Source organism: Bactrocera oleae, chromosome 3 (assembly GCF_042242935.1).
Source record: "Bactrocera oleae isolate idBacOlea1 chromosome 3, idBacOlea1, whole genome shotgun sequence".
NCBI lineage: Eukaryota > Metazoa > Arthropoda > Insecta > Diptera > Tephritidae > Bactrocera > Bactrocera oleae.
In genome coordinates this window covers 9,741,052-9,758,470 of record NC_091537.1, presented here as the reverse complement: position 1 = coordinate 9,758,470, position 17,419 = coordinate 9,741,052, and the positions used below count along the sequence as shown (strand labels likewise).

The 17,419-nt window shown below is 34.7% G+C and overlaps 5 protein-coding genes across 6 annotated transcripts; 2 read left to right on the top strand and 3 right to left on the bottom strand.

The window, feature by feature from the left end:
• Positions 1-903: 903 nt before the first annotated feature.
• Marcal1 (SWI/SNF-related matrix-associated actin-dependent regulator of chromatin subfamily A-like protein 1) lies at positions 904-4,005 on the bottom strand. The gene is made up of 10 exons (XM_036358042.2): positions 3,363-4,005; positions 3,086-3,302; positions 2,888-3,022; positions 2,479-2,834; positions 2,262-2,412; positions 2,018-2,182; positions 1,805-1,955; positions 1,603-1,734; positions 1,344-1,538; positions 904-1,287 (listed from the first exon to the last, which is right to left on the bottom strand). Exons 1-10 carry the CDS (start codon positions 3,898-3,900, stop codon positions 1,075-1,077), a joined length of 2,253 nt encoding a protein of 750 aa, XP_036213935.2. The 5' UTR covers positions 3,901-4,005; the 3' UTR covers positions 904-1,074.
• Positions 4,006-4,707: 702 nt separating this feature from the next.
• Positions 4,708-6,292, top strand: jet (F-box and leucine rich repeat protein jetlag). 2 transcript variants are annotated; one of them, XM_036358041.2, is made up of 2 exons: positions 4,708-5,591; positions 5,738-5,978. In XM_036358041.2, exons 1-2 carry the CDS (start codon positions 4,861-4,863, stop codon positions 5,904-5,906), a joined length of 900 nt encoding a protein of 299 aa, XP_036213934.1. In that variant the 5' UTR covers positions 4,708-4,860; the 3' UTR covers positions 5,907-5,978. The 2 variants fall into 2 exon arrangements, with proteins under 2 accessions (XP_036213934.1, XP_014089618.1); XM_014234143.3 differs by lacking the exon at positions 5,738-5,978 and adding an exon at positions 5,985-6,292 and having other exon boundaries at positions 4,716-5,591.
• betaggt-I (geranylgeranyl transferase type-1 subunit beta) lies at positions 6,204-9,029 on the bottom strand. Its single transcript, XM_014234142.3, has 5 exons — positions 8,336-9,029; positions 7,595-7,754; positions 7,372-7,535; positions 7,157-7,309; positions 6,204-7,089 (listed from the first exon to the last, which is right to left on the bottom strand). The coding sequence occupies exons 1-5, from the start codon at positions 8,615-8,617 to the stop codon at positions 6,664-6,666; spliced, it is 1,185 nt and encodes a 394-aa protein (XP_014089617.2). The 5' UTR covers positions 8,618-9,029; the 3' UTR covers positions 6,204-6,663.
• Positions 9,030-9,313: 284 nt separating this feature from the next.
• Positions 9,314-10,523, top strand: mRpL24 (mitochondrial ribosomal protein L24). The gene is made up of 5 exons (XM_014234145.3): positions 9,314-9,480; positions 9,583-9,739; positions 9,808-10,001; positions 10,062-10,257; positions 10,317-10,523. The coding sequence occupies exons 1-5, from the start codon at positions 9,397-9,399 to the stop codon at positions 10,430-10,432; spliced, it is 747 nt and encodes a 248-aa protein (XP_014089620.2). The 5' UTR covers positions 9,314-9,396; the 3' UTR covers positions 10,433-10,523.
• Positions 10,524-10,565: 42 nt separating this feature from the next.
• On the bottom strand, positions 10,566-15,691 carry synr (sayonara). The gene is made up of 6 exons (XM_014234118.3): positions 15,207-15,691; positions 14,664-15,137; positions 11,319-11,526; positions 11,069-11,261; positions 10,826-11,011; positions 10,566-10,770 (listed from the first exon to the last, which is right to left on the bottom strand). The coding sequence occupies exons 1-6, from the start codon at positions 15,291-15,293 to the stop codon at positions 10,584-10,586; spliced, it is 1,335 nt and encodes a 444-aa protein (XP_014089593.3). The 5' UTR covers positions 15,294-15,691; the 3' UTR covers positions 10,566-10,583.
• Between the last annotated feature and the right edge of the window lie 1,728 nt (positions 15,692-17,419).

The following is a 17,419-nucleotide window of genomic DNA, read 5'->3' as shown; positions in this document are numbered from 1 at the left end:
TTTTTGTTTGTTGTTGCTGTAACCATAACGGCATACCACCAGTTTGAGTACCAGAAGACGAAGCGAAATTACTCTTCAGTAACGGAATTTTTTACGAGCTTGAGGACGGATATAGGATTTAGTTGTTATTATTGCAGTATATAGAAAAAATGTTGATACAACTACAGCAATTAAAATATAAATAAAATAATAATAAATAAAATAATAATAATAAATAAAATAATAATAAATAAATAAAATAATAATAAATATATAAAATAATAATAAATAAATAAAATAATAATAAATACATAAAATAATAATAAATAAATAAAATAATAATAAATAAATAAAATAATAATAAATAAATAATTCTTAAAATCAATATTACAAATTATAATTTACTAACTGAATAACAAATAAAAATAAAATTAATCTTATTTAAATAGCATCTAAAAATTTAAAAATAAAGGTTTAAAATAAAATAAAAGTTTAAAAATAAAATAAAAGTTTAAAAATATAATAAAAGTTTAAAAATAAAATAAAAGTTCAAAAATAAAATAAAAGTTTAAAAATAAAATAAGAATTTAAAAATAAAATAAAAGTTCAAAAATAAAATTAAAGTAAAAAAAATTTAATTAAGAAAATTTAAAAAAAATCCAATAAAAAAAAACAAAAATTAAAAAACAGATAAAATTAAAAAAAAAAAATTAATAAAAAAAATTAAAAAAAAAAATTAATAAAAAAAATTAAAAAAAAAAATTAAAAACAAAAATTTTAATTAAAAAAAAATTAAATTAAAATTTTAATTTAAAAAAATTATGTTTTTAAATAAAAAAAATCTTTAAACAAAAAGAAAAATAACAAATAATTGAACAAGTTGAAAAATAATAAATTTTTTTGCTTATTTACAGAAAAAATCCATTGTTTATAATTATTAAATGGTACAAACTTTGTAAATTTATTAGTGGCACAAGCTAGCATATAATAGTAAAAAATAATATAGCCAACTATAACAATTCACAGACTCATGCGCTGCTTATTACTTCACAAACATTGCTTTAGACACTTGAAAAAAAAAAACTCCAACAAAAATCAAAACAACAGGTCCTTGAACGCATCGTCATCGTCATCCATAAATAATTCATCGATATTCTCCAATTCTCGGTTCAAGTCTAACTTTTTCACGGCATCGAGCGCAGAACTAGCGGCTGGTTGTGGTTCAATGTCAACAGCGTTAGGCTCCGCGTTTGATTTAGATGAGTCATTCTTTTTGATTGGCGAAAAGTAGCTTTCGATTTTATGTGACTATAATAAAAAAATATTATAATGAAATATTTTATATACAAAAACAGTGTAATCACCCCGGTAGGTGCTGCGGTGTGCGTGGCATCCTGCAAGTTTTCACAGAACAGACCTGCGCGGTTCAAAACATCCTGCTTGCTTTTCAACATATTCCATATGACATCATCGGCTGTTTTAGGTGCCATTAAGTAACGGCATATGATCGCTTTATTTTGGCCGATGCGATGTGCGCGACTCTCCGCCTGCGCCAAGGTCTACAGTATAATAAAACAATACAAATTTAATATTAACTTTTCTATGTGTGTTTGTTTAGCATACACTTGGATTCCAGTCCAATTCGGCGAACACAATCATCTCTGCAGCCGTTAGCGTGATGCCTGCATTACAAGCGCGCAATGAGAGCACAGCAACTTGGCACGACGATTTTGTTTGAAATTTGTCAATATATTCCTTTAAAACAACAATTTAAAAAATAAAATTTTTATTTTTTAATTTTTGGTAATATTTAACGGAAACTTACCCCTCGCGCCTCATTCTTGGTAGAGCCATCAATGCGTACAAAATTCACATTTAATGTGCACAAGCAATCGGTTATGGCGTCCATCATGATGCGATGATGTGCAAAGACAATGAATTTTATTTTGTCTTTCACCAAGTTTTTTAGGTAAGCGCTAGAAGTGCACAAGCGAAAATTTTTGTTAACCATTTTTACATGTTTCTATGTGTTAATTACCACACAGCACGCGCTTTAACCTCAGCTGTCGTTGAATAGAATCTTAGAAGTATATCTTCGCGTTCGCGTCCCTTGCTTGTGGAGAAATCTCTGCTAAGCGTTTCTAGGTTTTGCTTCGTGTCAGTATTGGTCGACAAAAGTGCTGGGTCTAACACAACGGTTTCGCTACATAATCGAAATAGCAAATTAAAATCAAATATCATATTAAATATTAATTACATTTTTCTATTTTCACATTGACTACCGATTCTTTTCCGCCAATTGTGGCAGTACAGCCTCCTTAGTGCGTCTTATCATAAATTTTTCTTTTAGCACAACATTTAGCTCTTCCAGATTCGACTGACCAGTCGCATCCCAGCCAAAATTCGTTTGCTTGCCATCACAGTAACGAGTAGCTATATATGAAGAGCACATATACAATTAGCAAAATTTCTAATTTCTACAAGACACACTTTACGTACTATATTCTCTAAATGTCATAAATTTACGATCGATGAGATGAATTTGTGTGAATAATTCTAAAGGCCGCGATAGTGCTGGTGTGCCAGACAGCAAAATCACATGTCGTGCATTTTGTGTTAAACGTTCCGCAACCATTGCGCATTTTGTTTTGGCATTTTTTAAAGTATGAGATTCATCGAATATTACAAAACCAAATTTATGCTCCAATAACCTATCAACATGCCTATCCATCATATTATAACTGGTGATAAGAACTTTGGCATCATGGAAATATTGCTGATTACTTAGCAGCGTTTGTATGTAGTGGACAGGTATGCTGGGTAGCAGATCGCGTACGTGATTGATCCAGGACTCACTACGAGAGGAGAATTTATAATGTGGATATAGTAATAATTGACCAAATTTTACCGAACGGAAGCGGTGGTACAAATCAACAAAGGCCAGGATTCTTTATAGAAGTCTGCTACGGCCAGCGCTTGATACGTTTTGCCCAGACCCATTTCATCACAAATCATAAGACGGCCGTGATGTGCAATAGCAAAACTGTATTAAGATATAAAAAGTAACGTATATATATATATATAGCGTAACTTGTGAAATACTAACCAAACTCCTTCTTGCTGGAAAGGTAATAATTTCTCTGCTAATTTTGGTTCGATCGAGGATAAACATGATCGTTCGATATCTACAGGCGGCGTGCGGCATACTGTAATAACACTTTTTGGTATTATGCCAATGCTTATGTCTGGCTTCATACCACCGACGCGTTCTTGCAGCAGTTCATAATCTTGTAGTCCAAAACTCCAAAGACATTTTGAATTATCTGTAATAAGAGTAAAATATTTAAAATAATTATATAGCAATTCAATAATTGCATACAAACCATATGATCTTGACGGTATAGTTTTAAAAACATCTATAAGTTTAGCATGGAAGCATGAAGGCTGTGCCACAAAGCGTGTATTACTTATCATATATACCTTACAGCTAACTTTGACAACGAATATAGGTGCTAGGTTTTGTTGATTCGAATTGTTAGCAGAATGCGTTGCTGCATCCTTTTGCTTGTGATTAAATGGGCTTCGGGAGTAAGGTTGTGCTGAATTGCGTGCTTTATTTACATACTTTCCAATGTTACTACGCTTTAAATCATTTAAAAAATTTATGGCTGCAGCGGTGGGCTTTGCGCTGGAATTTTGCGGTGGGTTTGCATTTGTAGCACTGTGTGTTTGTGTGTGATTTTGCTGCTTGAAGAAGCTATTTGTTGATATGTCACCTGTAGCTGTAAGTTGCTGTTGCACTGGAGATGTGATTTTTGTTGCAGTTGATGAGGCGTTAGCCAAACGTTGCTTTTTAGCTGCTAACTTCTCTAATGCAATACGTCGCTTTTCAGCAATTTCAGCTGCGGTGCAAACCGACATTTAATTCTAATTGTATATTTTTTTTCCGATGATCAAAACATAAATAAATATATTAAAGACTACGGAGAATATAAAGAATATAAATATGATGAGCGCGAATAAGCTCAAAGAAATATTCAAATTACAGCTGTTTTAACGAAACCTCTCTGCTTTGTGCAAGCTGAATTAATTAGTTGTCTGGAGGAGATATTTTACAAAGACACTATATTGATAACCACAAAAGGTTCTCCAAAACGGCGTGTGTTCCGTGCAAACACAAAACTGAGTTATCGGTAAGATAATGATTTTATAACTAGTAGTCTCTTTCTGTAATCTTAAATATTACATAATATTTTGAAAATTAATAGAAAACTGTGGCGTCTTCAAACAAATGAAATATATATCCAACCGAGAAACTGTTGGTTTTCTAAGCATTTTCTAATATGGATCTCAAATGAGAATCAATTTTCAGTTTGAAAGTGCTGTCCACTTTAAGTAAAAGTCAGAATTTGATTCCAAAATACAATTTTATATTTGAATATATAGTTTATTTAACATGTAACTATCTCTTCTTATCTGACTTGTGCAGCAGGACTAATTCTCCGAATTACTAACCAGATTTTCTAATTGAATTTGTTTTTTTTCGACATCAAATAACTTCTAATTGTGCAAATGTTATTACTTTAGTACAACATATTTATTGTATATTCAGTATGTATAAAATTTTTATATTTATATATTTTAAAAAATGCTGAAGTATTTTTATTTCATTTCAGTTGTATCACCCTTTCTAGCGTCAGCTGTTTTTTGATGTGTATGCATAATCAAAATAAAAAGCAAAAGAACAAAAAAAAAATAACAAAATTAAGAATACGCATTTAAGACAATGAAGTAGTTGTGAAAATCTTCGAAATATTGCACTTAAACAAGAAACATACTAAATTCTTGTTTTTCTTGTGCTCGCCAAAGCGGGATTTCAAAATGTGCAGCCTAGAAGGAGAGGAGAATCATTTGGCCTCAATGGCATTGGCAGTTTTCTATGACAATACAAAGGTGTCATTCTTCGACATAAGTTGGCAGGATGTTCTGATACCTATGGTTGCGGAATTTCTTACTCTTAAGGACCTATTTAATTTACGTTGCTGTTCAAAAACTGCCAAACGCTTTGCCGAAGCTGCATTTGAGCGACGCAAAGACATTAACTTGGCTGGTAATAATAGCCGTAATGTTGAATTAGCATTCGCCGTGCTCGGAAAATGCTGTCGACGTGTAGAGAACTTGCACTTAGCACGTTGCCATTGGTTAACAGATGAGTATTTATTACCGCTATTAGCTGAAAACAGACGATTACGCGTTGTCAACTTGAATGAATGCGTAAATATTACGCCACTAGCTTTGCAGCCGATCATTATTGAATGCAAGGAGTTGCGCATTTTGAAACTCTCTAAATGCCAGTGGTTAACAACGGGTGCGGTAGATGCACTAACCTTACATCATAGTAATTTGGTGGAATTCGACATTTCATACTGTACAGCAATTGGAGAGCGTTGTTTAATAATATTTTTCAGGAAGTTAAACAAATTAAATGTATTGTCATTGGCCAATACACCCAGCGTGACTGATCAAGTGTTAATACAAATTGCTAACTACTGCCGCAGTTTGGAGCACATTAATTTGGTCGGATGCGCTGCCATTTCCGATTATGGCATACAGTAAGTTTTTCTTGTTTTAGTTGCATCGTTTGCGAAAAAAAAATGTATATTGTTGTCCTTCCAGTAACTCTATCCTATAAGATTTTAGAGGCGCGTGCATAATATATTTCAATCATCTCTCTTTTTTTTTGTTTGTCTAATTACAGTGCAATCGCAACGTATTGCACTCAGCTACGTTCACTACTCGTACAACGTTGTCCGCGTGTAACGGAGCGTTCTTTAGCACCGCTACGCAAACGCGCGCACATCGATCGACAAAGTCAATTAGACATGTATCTAAACGATTTCTATCCCAGTGATTTTCTTATTTATTAAGCTTGCAAAACTAAAGCAATTACTGAGACAACTAAGACAGCGGAGTTTATTTCTACTCTGCTTTTCGTTTATTTGCAGCGCTCTAACTACAACATGTCAGCAACTCCAATCGCTGATGGTGCATCGATGTCCGAATGTGACTGAACGAGTGTTGGCGCCTCTACGCGGTCGTCTCTTCATTGATCGACCACTACTGGGCTATAATATACCGGCATTGCAGGGGCATAATTGCCTTTACTTGCAGGTTTAATCTAAATGATAATTGTATTTCTAAATTAATAATATAAATGTGGGTGATTCTCTTTACAAAACAATTTAAGCTAGCTTTAATTGTATTAGTTTATTTACAATACCGATCAATATAATTAAATACTATTAGAAAAATAGTTGTGCTTATGTTTTAATTCACAATAGTTTCACGATACACTTACTATATGATTGGACTATTTGACTTAACGAATTGCGTACATTTTGCTTTTTTAAAGCTGAGAATTTAATATTGATATTTTGAACTGGAATATGCAAGTCGTGAATATGCATAAAAATTATTAAATGGTAAAAAAAAGCAATCAGTCACAATAGAAAGGCATATGCATATGTTTATAAAACGTATGCAAAACATATAATTTTTTTTTGTTAAAAAATGACTGCAAAAAAATTCAGCACGAATAGTCAAATAGGTGTCCAATCATTGCTCACTTCGTATAAAAATCACTCTCGCTTAATGTATAGTTTTTTTTTGTAAAAGAAATGCTCCTTATTGTGCTTCTATAAGCGGCGAGGTAACGGACGTTGAATTTTCATCACTATTAAGCTTGGAGGTCGACCTGTTGCTGCTAACAAATCGATCATCTGTACTCTCCACTTGCCACTGTGCATGTAATTGTTTCAGACGATTGTAAGCGCGCATTGATATATTCAAGCTGGGCATAACTTCTGATAAACCAGGCTCATTCATGAATGAAAGCCCACAAAGCCCGAAATACGTATGAAAAGGGTCAGTTGTGGATTGTGGCCATTTGGAAAAACCACCGACAATGTTGTCTTGTGTCTCCATAATGTAAGCACGATTTTCTTCATAATCGATTAGCTCAAAGGCGCCCAATATGCGTAGTGCTGCACCTATCCAAAATGAATAACATGTGTCTACCGCTTTATTTGGACGACCTTGGAAACCATTCACCTGTAATAAGTTTATATTATAACATAGCAGCTTACCATATATATTTATATATATACGTATACTTTACCTGTCTGAAAATCAACCAACGTTTTATGTTTTCTATCGTTGTTACATCCAATCGATGTAATTGGCCGCTCAGCTCAAGCGCAGCCAAAGCACAAAATGTGGTACCGCCGTGCGCTTCACCCTCTAAATACTGACTGAAGCCGTTATCATAACGCTGCAAATGGTGCAGAAATGTTAGAGTAAAATCGCTTTTATAACGGTCGATAATTTACTTACTATACAGCTGGTTATGAAGTCAAACATTTTCTCCTTATTTACATCACCCCAATAGTCCAGCATATGACATATGGCAGCTGCACAAAAAACGAAGCGCATGTCGTTTTCACTGCCGTCCACGCAAGCGCTGAAACTACCATCTGGACGCTGTACCGCGGCAACACCTGAAAAATAGTGTAATTCTGATGTTTTATTGAAATTAGTTGTGCGTATATGAACTTACCATCGACAATACTTTTTCGGTCTATGCGACTCAAATCGTCGCCAAGCGTAGCTAATATACCAATACCGGTATATGTCATGGCAAGGTGGCCCCATTGATAGCTTCTGGCATTGGCCTGCAACTGTTCGTCATCGGAAATGATATTCACGCAACGTGAACCCTGAAATCAAGAATTTTGGAATTACGTTAATTTAAAACGATAAAAGCATTATATTTTTTGTATTTTCTATGTGTATTGTTGTTGGAAATTTTTACAACACAGTTAATTGACTGAAATACGATGTTTAACACATTTTTTTTACTGCATTGATAAGAAGTTTGCTTTCAGTGAGTGGAAGATAAGAGCACATCTTTGATATATTTTTTGTACCGCTCCCATAAGTGTGTAGATATGTGTGATTGTTGTAAAATATATTTATAATAAATAAAAAATATATAAAATGTATTTGCATAATCTTAAAAAAAATTATGACTGTTGACCTGTTATTAAGAATTAAATCAAAGCAAACTTTAAAAATAAAAGTTAAATAAATTAGAAGCAATTGTTGTTGTCGGAAAAATGCTGTGTAAACAAAGCACAGCGCTGTTAGCACAAAACAAGCATTGAACTACACGTACCTATAGATAACATGCTGCTAGAAAATATATACATACATATTTATGCACATATGCAAACACGCTCACCTGCCATTCACTTTTGATTAATGACTATGCGCAATAATATACTATATGTGTATTTACCTGAAATCCGCTGCAACTAGGCTGTTTTTCTGGATTTGAAGTCACAAGCCCACCGTAAATCCATTCAATGACATCCTTTTGCATTTCTTTTGTAAGTAGAGGTAGCGAATTAAGTACATCCAATCCGCATACGGCAAAGAATGCAATGGTGCCTCTGGTGGAGTCATGTGAAGCCAGACGAGCTGGCAATAAATTCAAAAATCGAACGAAAAATTTTGCATGTTTTTGTAACAAAGCTGGTTCCTGCTTAACACCTTCTATATTCACCACATCGTGGGACATTTTTCTTTCACTTATTATTATTACTAAGTAATTATTGGAACGTGTTGCAATTAAATACTTAGTTTAGTACTCGCCTTGCAGTAAATATTTCCACTGAAAGTCGTACTCTTACGTATGTTAGTTATGTGTTTATGACTAATACAAAATCAGCTTAACGTAAACTTATTATTCATTTATTGATAATCGCTTGTCGGCGAGCCATGAGTAGTAAACTTCCACAACCAACGAACGTTTGTAGTTCACGAATTCAACTTCACTTTCACTTCAACGACTCATGAATCAGAAAATAAAACAATTTTAATGTTTATATGCTTTTTATAGCTATCCTGTTTTATATTTTGTTTATAAATCTCTTGTTGACTAGTCGGTATAAAATGCACATAGAAAATCATCAATTCGTTTTACTCTGGAGAATGGAGCAAATGAGTGCTATGCAATGCAGAACAGCTGATTACTACAGAGTTGCATTGGGATAAAACAAAAAGTTATTAAATGAAATACATCGTAATAAGCAGATAAGTTGGGAATAAGTGCTCGTTAAGTAAATTAACTTATATCTTTATTAATTTGAAATAAATATTTTAATGAAATATATTTCGTAAAACATATGACAAATATCAAATACTTTTTACGCTGCTCGCTATTTTTATTATTGCTTTATTTTCGAACGCATCTAGACAACTGTCAGTAGTCAGCTGTTTTTTAACATTCCTCCAAATTGCATTCACGCGTTTGCCACTACATTTCGATTGATTTTATAACAATAAGTTCTGAAGAAGATGAGGCTAACACAATTTTTGGGCACTAAATTAAAAAACTTCTCAAATTTTCCGAAGGAATACATTGAGAGAAGCAAAAAGCAGGTCAGTTTTTGGAATGTCATAGATGTGGATATACAATATAATTTACAATTCATATACAAACTATGACTATCCCTTTCGCTATTTATAAATTTGGAATTAAAGGTCTATTGGAAAACACCATCTGGTGTGCCAAATTACATACATCGCACGGTTGAGCGTAAGCGTTTTCGATATACAACAAACCGGCCATGGACAGGTCAGTTTAGACAGCAAAATATGCCCGGTACTATACGCAAAAAGGTCTTTCTGAATCCAGTGGGTAGGTAACAATTTTCGTTTAGATCAAAGCAGTTAATACAATTAAACACTTAATTTCTTTTTGGATAGATGAATGGGGTTTCTTTCGTGGTGATCGTGTTGAAGTGCTTGTTGGTAAAGATAAAGGCAAACAAGGTATTGTTACACAGGTTATACCAGAACGCAATTGGGTGATGGTAGAAGGTCTGAACTGGCATTATCGTACAGTAGGTGTCGAAGAAGGTTTTCCAGGCATATTGATTATATCTGAGGCACCTTTAGATGTGAGTTTAATCACATGGAATTTTATGTTAGTAATTATAAAGTTATATGTTATTTATTAGGTTACAAAAGATCTACGATTAGTTGATCCCTCGGACTTGCAAGGCACAGAATACGAATGGCGCTATACTGAAGAGGGTGAGAAGGTGCGCGTATCCGCGCGTACTGGTCGCCTTATACCCATACCAGAAACGAATAATCAAACACACGATTATAAGACGCCGGGCGCATATATCGAACGCGAAAAGGATACACCCGGTATATTAAACTCGACGTTTGAAATAACTGCAAACATTCTTATAATTTTGTTTTTATAGCCGCTGTTGTATCCGAAATAACTTTCCAACCTAAATTGTCCACATTTGAAATGGATATTATGGAAGAGATGGGCATTGAGGAAGAACGTATACCAAAGAAGACTTACTGGTATTAAGTTTAACTACGTTTTTTTTTTAAACAATGCTTTAATTTGTTAATAAATATAAACTATAAATAAAATGTATAATGAAAAATTTTTCTTACAACTATTGCAAATAATTGCTTTGAGCAAGTGCTTACTGCTATTTCCGAGCAAACGTATTCTACTATTTCCGAGCAGCGGTGAAAATCTCCTCCCGATGATCCCTCAATGTTTTAGCCAACTGACGCACCGTTTCCTCGGCTTTATCGAAATCATGACGCAAAGTTTTGTTGAACATTTCATACAACCACATCGAAGCTTTGGACGTATTACTCTCAAAGGAGGTGAATACTTTACTCGTATGCTGATATCTGTGGTGAAAATATATGAATTATAGATGATATTATTAAAATTGCTGTTACTTACCGTGCAAGATTGGCTATATCTGTAATCATGTAGGTGTTGCAATGCTTAACTGCCAGCAGTTGCCGATTGCTTATATGCTTGATTTCCACATGTGGCAGCGCCAATTGCGCACACTCCACCGATATCAAAGCTGCCTGCAGTGCCGTACGACATTCCAAAGCAAGTTGAATTTTGTGTTTCGGATCACTTGAATGCAAAAGTAGCAATTAGATTCAAAACTTATACTTACAAAAGAAAACTTACATCGCTTTAGCCAACTGTTGCCACTGCTTTAAAGCTTGTGTGGCTGAAGTTGCGCTGGTGCGCAACAGAGTGCCGCATATGCGCCATTGCTCCAAAGCGCTGCCTAGTTTATCGCGCACATCACGCGCCGTCTCCAATTGCGCGTCAAGACTCTCCTCCAACCGCGTCATGTACGTACCGCCACTGATAAAGGCTAAAAGGCGCATCAATTCATTGTTATTGTTGTACCATAGTTTTTTTTAGTGCCTACCTATAATGCCGTCGTGATGCACATATAGCTCATTTAATTCGTTGTAGCTTTCCGTTAAGGTTTTCAGTCGCACCTTAGTGTGTTCCAGTATTTCCGTATAATAACGGATTGAAGTTAGATAAAGCGCAGATTCACTGAGATTCGCAAAGAAATCCTCATGTGTGGAAGCCTTATTTACATCGCCAACAACACCCAAATTTATGGCAAGCTGACAAAATATATACTAGATAGTTAATTTTTGTAGTGTTTATATTACTATTTAACTTTTTTCTCTCTTAAATTTCGATATAGCATTCAATATTTGTTTCAAGTCAAGCAAGTCATTCCATTTGTCTGGTTAGTCAAGCATGTAAATATTTTTCTATACAAAAACACTTTTACGTATAGTATTTGGTAATCCTCCCCCTACTACCGCTAAAATAAACTTAACTTGCACCTATAATTTCGTCAAGTGTCCAAGTACGTTAATTACTGTAGGCATTTAGTTGCAATAAATAAGTATGACAGTGCGTATGAGCAACGAAATACAAATCCTACAATACTGTGCAATATATAACCACCAGCAATCATACACTTCTAAATCGTTGCGTTTCGAGCATGGAAATCATTATTCTACAAGTATATAGATAAGAAGTCTAAGGCATATTTTTGAACTTTGACAACTTTTTAAGTGAGCATAACCTAAAAAAAAATTAAATGAATGAAAAATTATCAATACATTAGTGGAGTTATCAGGTTAATGGCGGCATTTTCAGTGCCACATTGTTCGGAAAGTAACAAAAAAAATTGTCGAAAGGGTCAAAATAAAATTATTTGAGTGCGATTTAAGGGGCACATCTAGTGTGAAATTAAAAAAAAAAAACGTTTTTTCTATATTCCAGTAGATTATACCTTAACAAATAACACACTAAAAATTTAAATTGATATCTCAAATGATTTTTGTGTTACAGCATGCGCCTTACAACATTTTATATTTAAACGGCTTTTTCTCAAAACTACATTTTTTTAAATATGTTTGAGTGAATACTCGCAGAAAAATGATCTGATCAGTATAGATTTCCATACAATGACCTACCAGTTTTTTGATCTGATCAAAAATCGAATTTTGTCGGGCTAAAAATAGCTACAATTTTGAGTAAAATTCAACTTTTTTCAAACGCCGCCATTTTTCCATTTTTAAAATTTTTTAGACTGTAGCTCATTGCAAGAACAATATATTCTAAATAAGTAGAGAATTCTTTTTTTAGCTTACATCTTCTTTTTTTAGCTTACATAACTTTGCGCCGGAGATTGCATGGAACTCGAAAAATAATGGTTAATTTATTATATTCAAAATTCACTCTATAGTCAGCCCTTTTGAAATCCAAAGAGGCACGTTTAAATCAAGTTTTAACGCCAAATATGTTGTAAAAATTCTTTTTCGCCAATGCTGAGTTTTTTACAACACTGTACGTCCGGTTCTTGGTTATTTACACAAAACTATGAAAATTTTAATAATTTGTTCCATCGTTACGACAACAACAACAGCAAAAACATAAAGCGATTTTCGAGAAATGACCTAATATTACATTTAATGCCGCAGTAATTCAAAACAAACAAAGCTAACAACAACTAATGCCTACAATTAATCCAATTATTAGAGGAAGGAAGTATGAACGCGCTCCAAATGAGCCGTCACTTTGCACGTGTACACAAGCAAACGCCACAGGGTGTTAAACTACGGGGTGGTGGCAAGCTCATTTAGCAACACGTGAACATACTTACAAATGTATTGATGTAATAGTGTCTGTATATATACAATATATACACGTACACGCATATTCAACTATATAGGAATAACAAAGGTGGAGTATTTAAAACGAAACCGGCGATAAAATAAACATATGAGCATTTAGGGGTTTGTATAACTTGGCGCTCGAAGAAAAAATATTTTTTAGTTTAAATACTGCCCTGGCAAAGAAATTGGTAAAAATGTACTTTTAGCGCTCTGCAAGACTTTAGCCTGGTATACTCTATATCTAACACCTAAATTGCGAGCTTGCCGTCAAACATTCTCTGCAAGTTCAAGTACTTGATCGGTCACGAAGCTGCTCTATCATTTTCGCCTAAAAGTAATTATATATTTCTTTGCGGTTCTGGAAGTTTTATAACGCCTGCGCGTGTATTGGATACAGACAACCTTGGGTAATGTTTCCAAGAACTATTTACATTGTGACCAGAAAGTTTCCGGAAATTGTAAATAAAACGAAAAATTTTTAATCTTCATTAATAATTATTTTGTCGCCTTTAAAATATGCTCCTTCTAAAGCGACACACATATGCCACCTCTTTTTCCAATCAGCATTTAGGCGCTGTTCGGTATCACCTTCAGTTCCCTCTGCGAATTTTCTTTAACGGCCTCAATCGAGTCGAAATGGGTTCCACGGAGTTGTAACTTGAGTTTTGGAAACAAAAAAAGTCGCCGAGAGCCAAATCCGGTGAATACGGTGGTTGATCGATGGTATTGAACGTGTTTTTGATCTTAAAATCGTTCACAACTACAGCTCGGTGCATCTTTTTGCAAAAAATTCAGCTCTTTTGGAACAAGCTGAGCATTGAGGCGTCTCATGACCAAATTATCGATCAAAATCAAGTGTGCTGCTTCACGGCCGATGTCTAGCTTAAGTGCTATCTCTCTAACACTCGCATGATGATTTTCGAGCACGATTTTCTTCGCCTTTTTGATGTTATCGTCAGTGGTGGACATCAAAGGATGACCGAAACAAGGCATGTCTTCGACGGTTCTTCGACCATCCTGAAAAGCTTTGTATCAGTCGTAGACTTGGGTTATCGATAGCCTAGATTCACCATAAGCCTTTTTTAAGATTCGCAGATGATTCACGTTAATTTTTGGCAAAGTAATTAAGGACAAACTTAACAAAAAAAAGTGGTGAAAAATATTCGGCGCGGACAGTTTAAATGACAATTTCCGGAAACTTTCTGATCACAATGTATAAGCTTATTGTTGTGGTACGAATTTATAACACTATTCTTATACTCTCTCTTCATTCCTTCCGACGAAAGTAGTTTAAGTTCCATATTCACTAAATAACCCTAGAAAAGACTTAAGCTTCAATATCGTCCAAATCACTTTTTCGAAAAGCAGTTGCCACCCTGACTATGGGTCGAAAATAACAATTTGCTTAAAAACTTAAAATTCTTAAAACGCTTTTTTCACAGAAAACCGTCCCAAATCGTCAAATTCATACTAAAACCCTACCGAAATACCTCAGTACTAGTGTACCCCCTCTGAATATGTAAGTGCGTGTTTTAAGCGACATTTTGGTATTTGTGTTTTCAACTCACATTAGCCAAATCTTGGGTGGGTGTATTGGCCACTATGCTGTTATTAGGCTGTCGTGCCGCACCGCCTACGCCATTTGTAGTGGCGCCATTTCCATGCAGTAATGTGCCTCTGTTTACCTTTGACATTGCTGTTATGGCTGCAGTAACGCTCAGCGGCTGTAAGGGCGGTTGATGTATGGGTGGCGGTGTTGTTGCATCGATCTCATTCAGGGTCAATATTTCACTATTCATTTGCTGTTGTTGTTGTTGGTGTTGGTGTTGTCGTGGTTGCTGCTGCTGCTGTTGCAACATTCCGTTATTTTGTGGATTCAAGGCCATATCTAAGGTGTCAACACCGAGCAATGAATCGCGTTGCGACTGCAAGTGCTCCACCCATGCTTCGGCGGTGGCCATACGCGGCCCCGGACAAGTGGCCTCCAATTTGCTGATGCGTTCATCCAAACCCACAAATTCCTCGATGACGGCAGTGGGCTCCTATATGTGTTATAGGAAGAGGATTGATATGTAAAAAAAATGTTGGTTTGCTTCGCATTCGGTATTTACCATGTCACCCTGCTGCCAACGCTCCAAGCTCTGTATGGGCTCTTCAATTACACTATTCGTGTCCATCGATGAACCACATCCCATCATTTGTGCGGCGATATTATGGAAAAATGCATATTTGCACTTAAGGCTGGTTGCAAGTGAACATTAAATGTTTGAAAATACGATTTTTTTAAATAAATTTTTTTTTAGTTTTTATTTAAATAAAGCCTTTAAATTAATTGCAGCACATAAATTTGTATATACATATGTATATATATGTTCGCATGCACTTTGTTCTATTTTTTATATTCTTTATCTAATTTTCCATCTTTGCAATTAGTGCATTTTACGGTTTTCTACACGCTATTCCGCCGTTGTTCAATTCACTAGTCACTCGTTACAACGTCGATTTCTGAATGAAATTCATTTGCATGCTTGGTTTCTTGTTCACCCATCAAATGGTTGTATAGTTCGTTGAGCCTTTGTCCAATCCGTCAATGTTATTTTTTTTTACTTACCTACAAGTACAAAAACAAGAAAACAAATGTATGTGCACTTGGCTGACATACAGGTATGAAAACAAATACAAACTATTTATCCTGGTTGAAAATTTTCCATATACCGTTGCAAGCATCCCAGCAGGAAATTTACTTTGTAATAACTGTTGCCAATTTTTCGAAAATTTTGAAGTTACTTGTTGACCTCCTACCTGACCGTGGTCGTTCACTAAGTAATTTCGTTTGTTGACGACAGCTGATCTTATTGAACTTTTCCACAGCCAACTTCACACTTAACCGCTTTACAGTTATACCGGTATATTTGAACCGCTGATATAGTAAGGCTTGTTTGTGTAAAAATTTCATACATTTTTTGGAGTATATCCTATCGAAGATGGTAAACGAAAACTGCATTTTCGGCATATTTTACTGTTTTACTATCAAAATGGTAAAAATGAAGTTCAAGCAAGGCGAAAAATATGTGCTGTGTACGAAGAAGATGTGTTGACCGAACGCCAATGCCAAAATTGGTTTAATTTGTTTCGGAAATGCCCTAGAAGGAGTCTTGAAACCGATGTAGATAAAATAAAGTCGTTCGTCGATGCAAATCGTCGAATAACAACTCGAAAGATTGTTGAAAGATTAAATCTGTCTAAGGCGACCGTTCAAAAGCACATGAAACGTCTAGGATTAATTTCGAAACTTGACATCCTCATTTCCTTACAGAACGAAATTTGCTTCGTCGCATTAACGACTGTCATTTGCTTATCAAACATCAAAGAAGTGATCCATTTTTGAGGCGCATTGTTATTGGCGATGAAAAGTGGGTTGTTTACAAGAATTTAAAAGATCATGGTGTAAAAAGGATGAACCAGCTCTAACCACTTCGAAGGCCGATAGTCACGAAAAAAAAGGTTATGTAAAATATATAAAAGCTAGACAAATTGAGTGATGCACTTAAACAAAAGAGGACCGAATCGATCTATAACAAAGGTGTAGTGTGCCACCAGGATAATACGAGACCTTATACAAGTTTGATGATTCGCTAAAAGCTTTTACAGCTTGAATGCGATGTATTACCACTCCCACCCTTTTCTCCAGACTTGGCATCTTCGGACTATTACTTGCTCCGGTCTCTGCAAAAGATCCAAAATATGGCAAAAAATATTGGATCAAAATGGAGAATATATAATTTCATAAAATGTTTTACACAATAAAAAATCGTGTTTAAATTGCACTAAAAAAACGAAACTACTTAATGAATGACCCAGTATTTTTGGTTTTATATCCATTTTTAGTCATAAATTCGAACTTTTTACCTACTTATATATTCTGAAAATTCAATTCCTAGGTCAGGCACATACATACTTGCACTTTCTGTTTTTTTCTATAGTTAAAATTTTCACCTAGAAGACACGACGTCTACGGTTAATCTCGAGGGAAAGCTTCATGGATGTTTCTAAGAACTTTTAGCATGATTAATGTTGGGATATGGAAATTTCGGACTGATTTTCCGTAGAAGGACATCTGTAATGCAATAATCTTAATTAAACCAACATCTTTCCTGGAGCTTTGTTACACATTTTTTAAAAGTTTTTGGGACCTGTTCAGTAATATTCAAAAAATGATAAAATTTAGGCCAATATCTTCTAACTTTTTCTTGCAATGGATACTGATGGCGACAGAGAGCGACAAAATTTATGGGGATACTATATTAATTGATCGAAACAGCAG

What these genes read in the sequence shown, in the direction of transcription:
- mRpL24 (XM_014234145.3), top strand. Translation starts at nt 9,397, where the DNA reads ATGAGGCTAACACAATTTTTGGGCACTAAATTAAAAAACTTCTCAAAT. An exon ending in GGTCTTTCTGAATCCAGTGG is followed by an intron (nt 9,740 to 9,807) that starts GTAGGTAACAAT and finishes CTTTTTGGATAG; the next exon opens with ATGAATGGGGTTTCTTTCGT. An exon ending in TATCTGAGGCACCTTTAGAT is followed by an intron (nt 10,002 to 10,061) that starts GTGAGTTTAATC and finishes GTTATTTATTAG; the next exon opens with GTTACAAAAGATCTACGATT.
- jet (XM_014234143.3), top strand. Translation starts at nt 4,861, where the DNA reads ATGTGCAGCCTAGAAGGAGAGGAGAATCATTTGGCCTCAATGGCATTG. An exon ending in ATTTCCGATTATGGCATACA is followed by an intron (nt 5,592 to 5,984) that starts GTAAGTTTTTCT and finishes GTTTATTTGCAG; the next exon opens with CGCTCTAACTACAACATGTC.
- betaggt-I (XM_014234142.3), bottom strand. Translation starts at nt 8,617, where the DNA reads ATGTCCCACGATGTGGTGAATATAGAAGGTGTTAAGCAGGAACCAGCT. An exon ending in CCGAAAAAGTATTGTCGATG is followed by an intron (nt 7,536 to 7,594) that starts GTAAGTTCATAT and finishes ACTATTTTTCAG; the next exon opens with GTGTTGCCGCGGTACAGCGT. An exon ending in ACTTCATAACCAGCTGTATA is followed by an intron (nt 7,310 to 7,371) that starts GTAAGTAAATTA and finishes CACCATTTGCAG; the next exon opens with CGTTATGATAACGGCTTCAG.
- Marcal1 (XM_036358042.2), bottom strand. Translation starts at nt 3,900, where the DNA reads ATGTCGGTTTGCACCGCAGCTGAAATTGCTGAAAAGCGACGTATTGCA. An exon ending in TGTACCACCGCTTCCGTTCG is followed by an intron (nt 2,835 to 2,887) that starts GTAAAATTTGGT and finishes CTCCTCTCGTAG; the next exon opens with TGAGTCCTGGATCAATCACG. An exon ending in GTTAAAGCGCGTGCTGTGTG is followed by an intron (nt 1,956 to 2,017) that starts GTAATTAACACA and finishes GTGCACTTCTAG; the next exon opens with CGCTTACCTAAAAAACTTGG.
- synr (XM_014234118.3), bottom strand. Translation starts at nt 15,293, where the DNA reads ATGATGGGATGTGGTTCATCGATGGACACGAATAGTGTAATTGAAGAG. An exon ending in CCACCCAAGATTTGGCTAAT is followed by an intron (nt 11,527 to 14,663) that starts GTGAGTTGAAAA and finishes ATATTTTGTCAG; the next exon opens with CTTGCCATAAATTTGGGTGT. An exon ending in GCATCACGACGGCATTATAG is followed by an intron (nt 11,262 to 11,318) that starts GTAGGCACTAAA and finishes TGCGCCTTTTAG; the next exon opens with CCTTTATCAGTGGCGGTACG.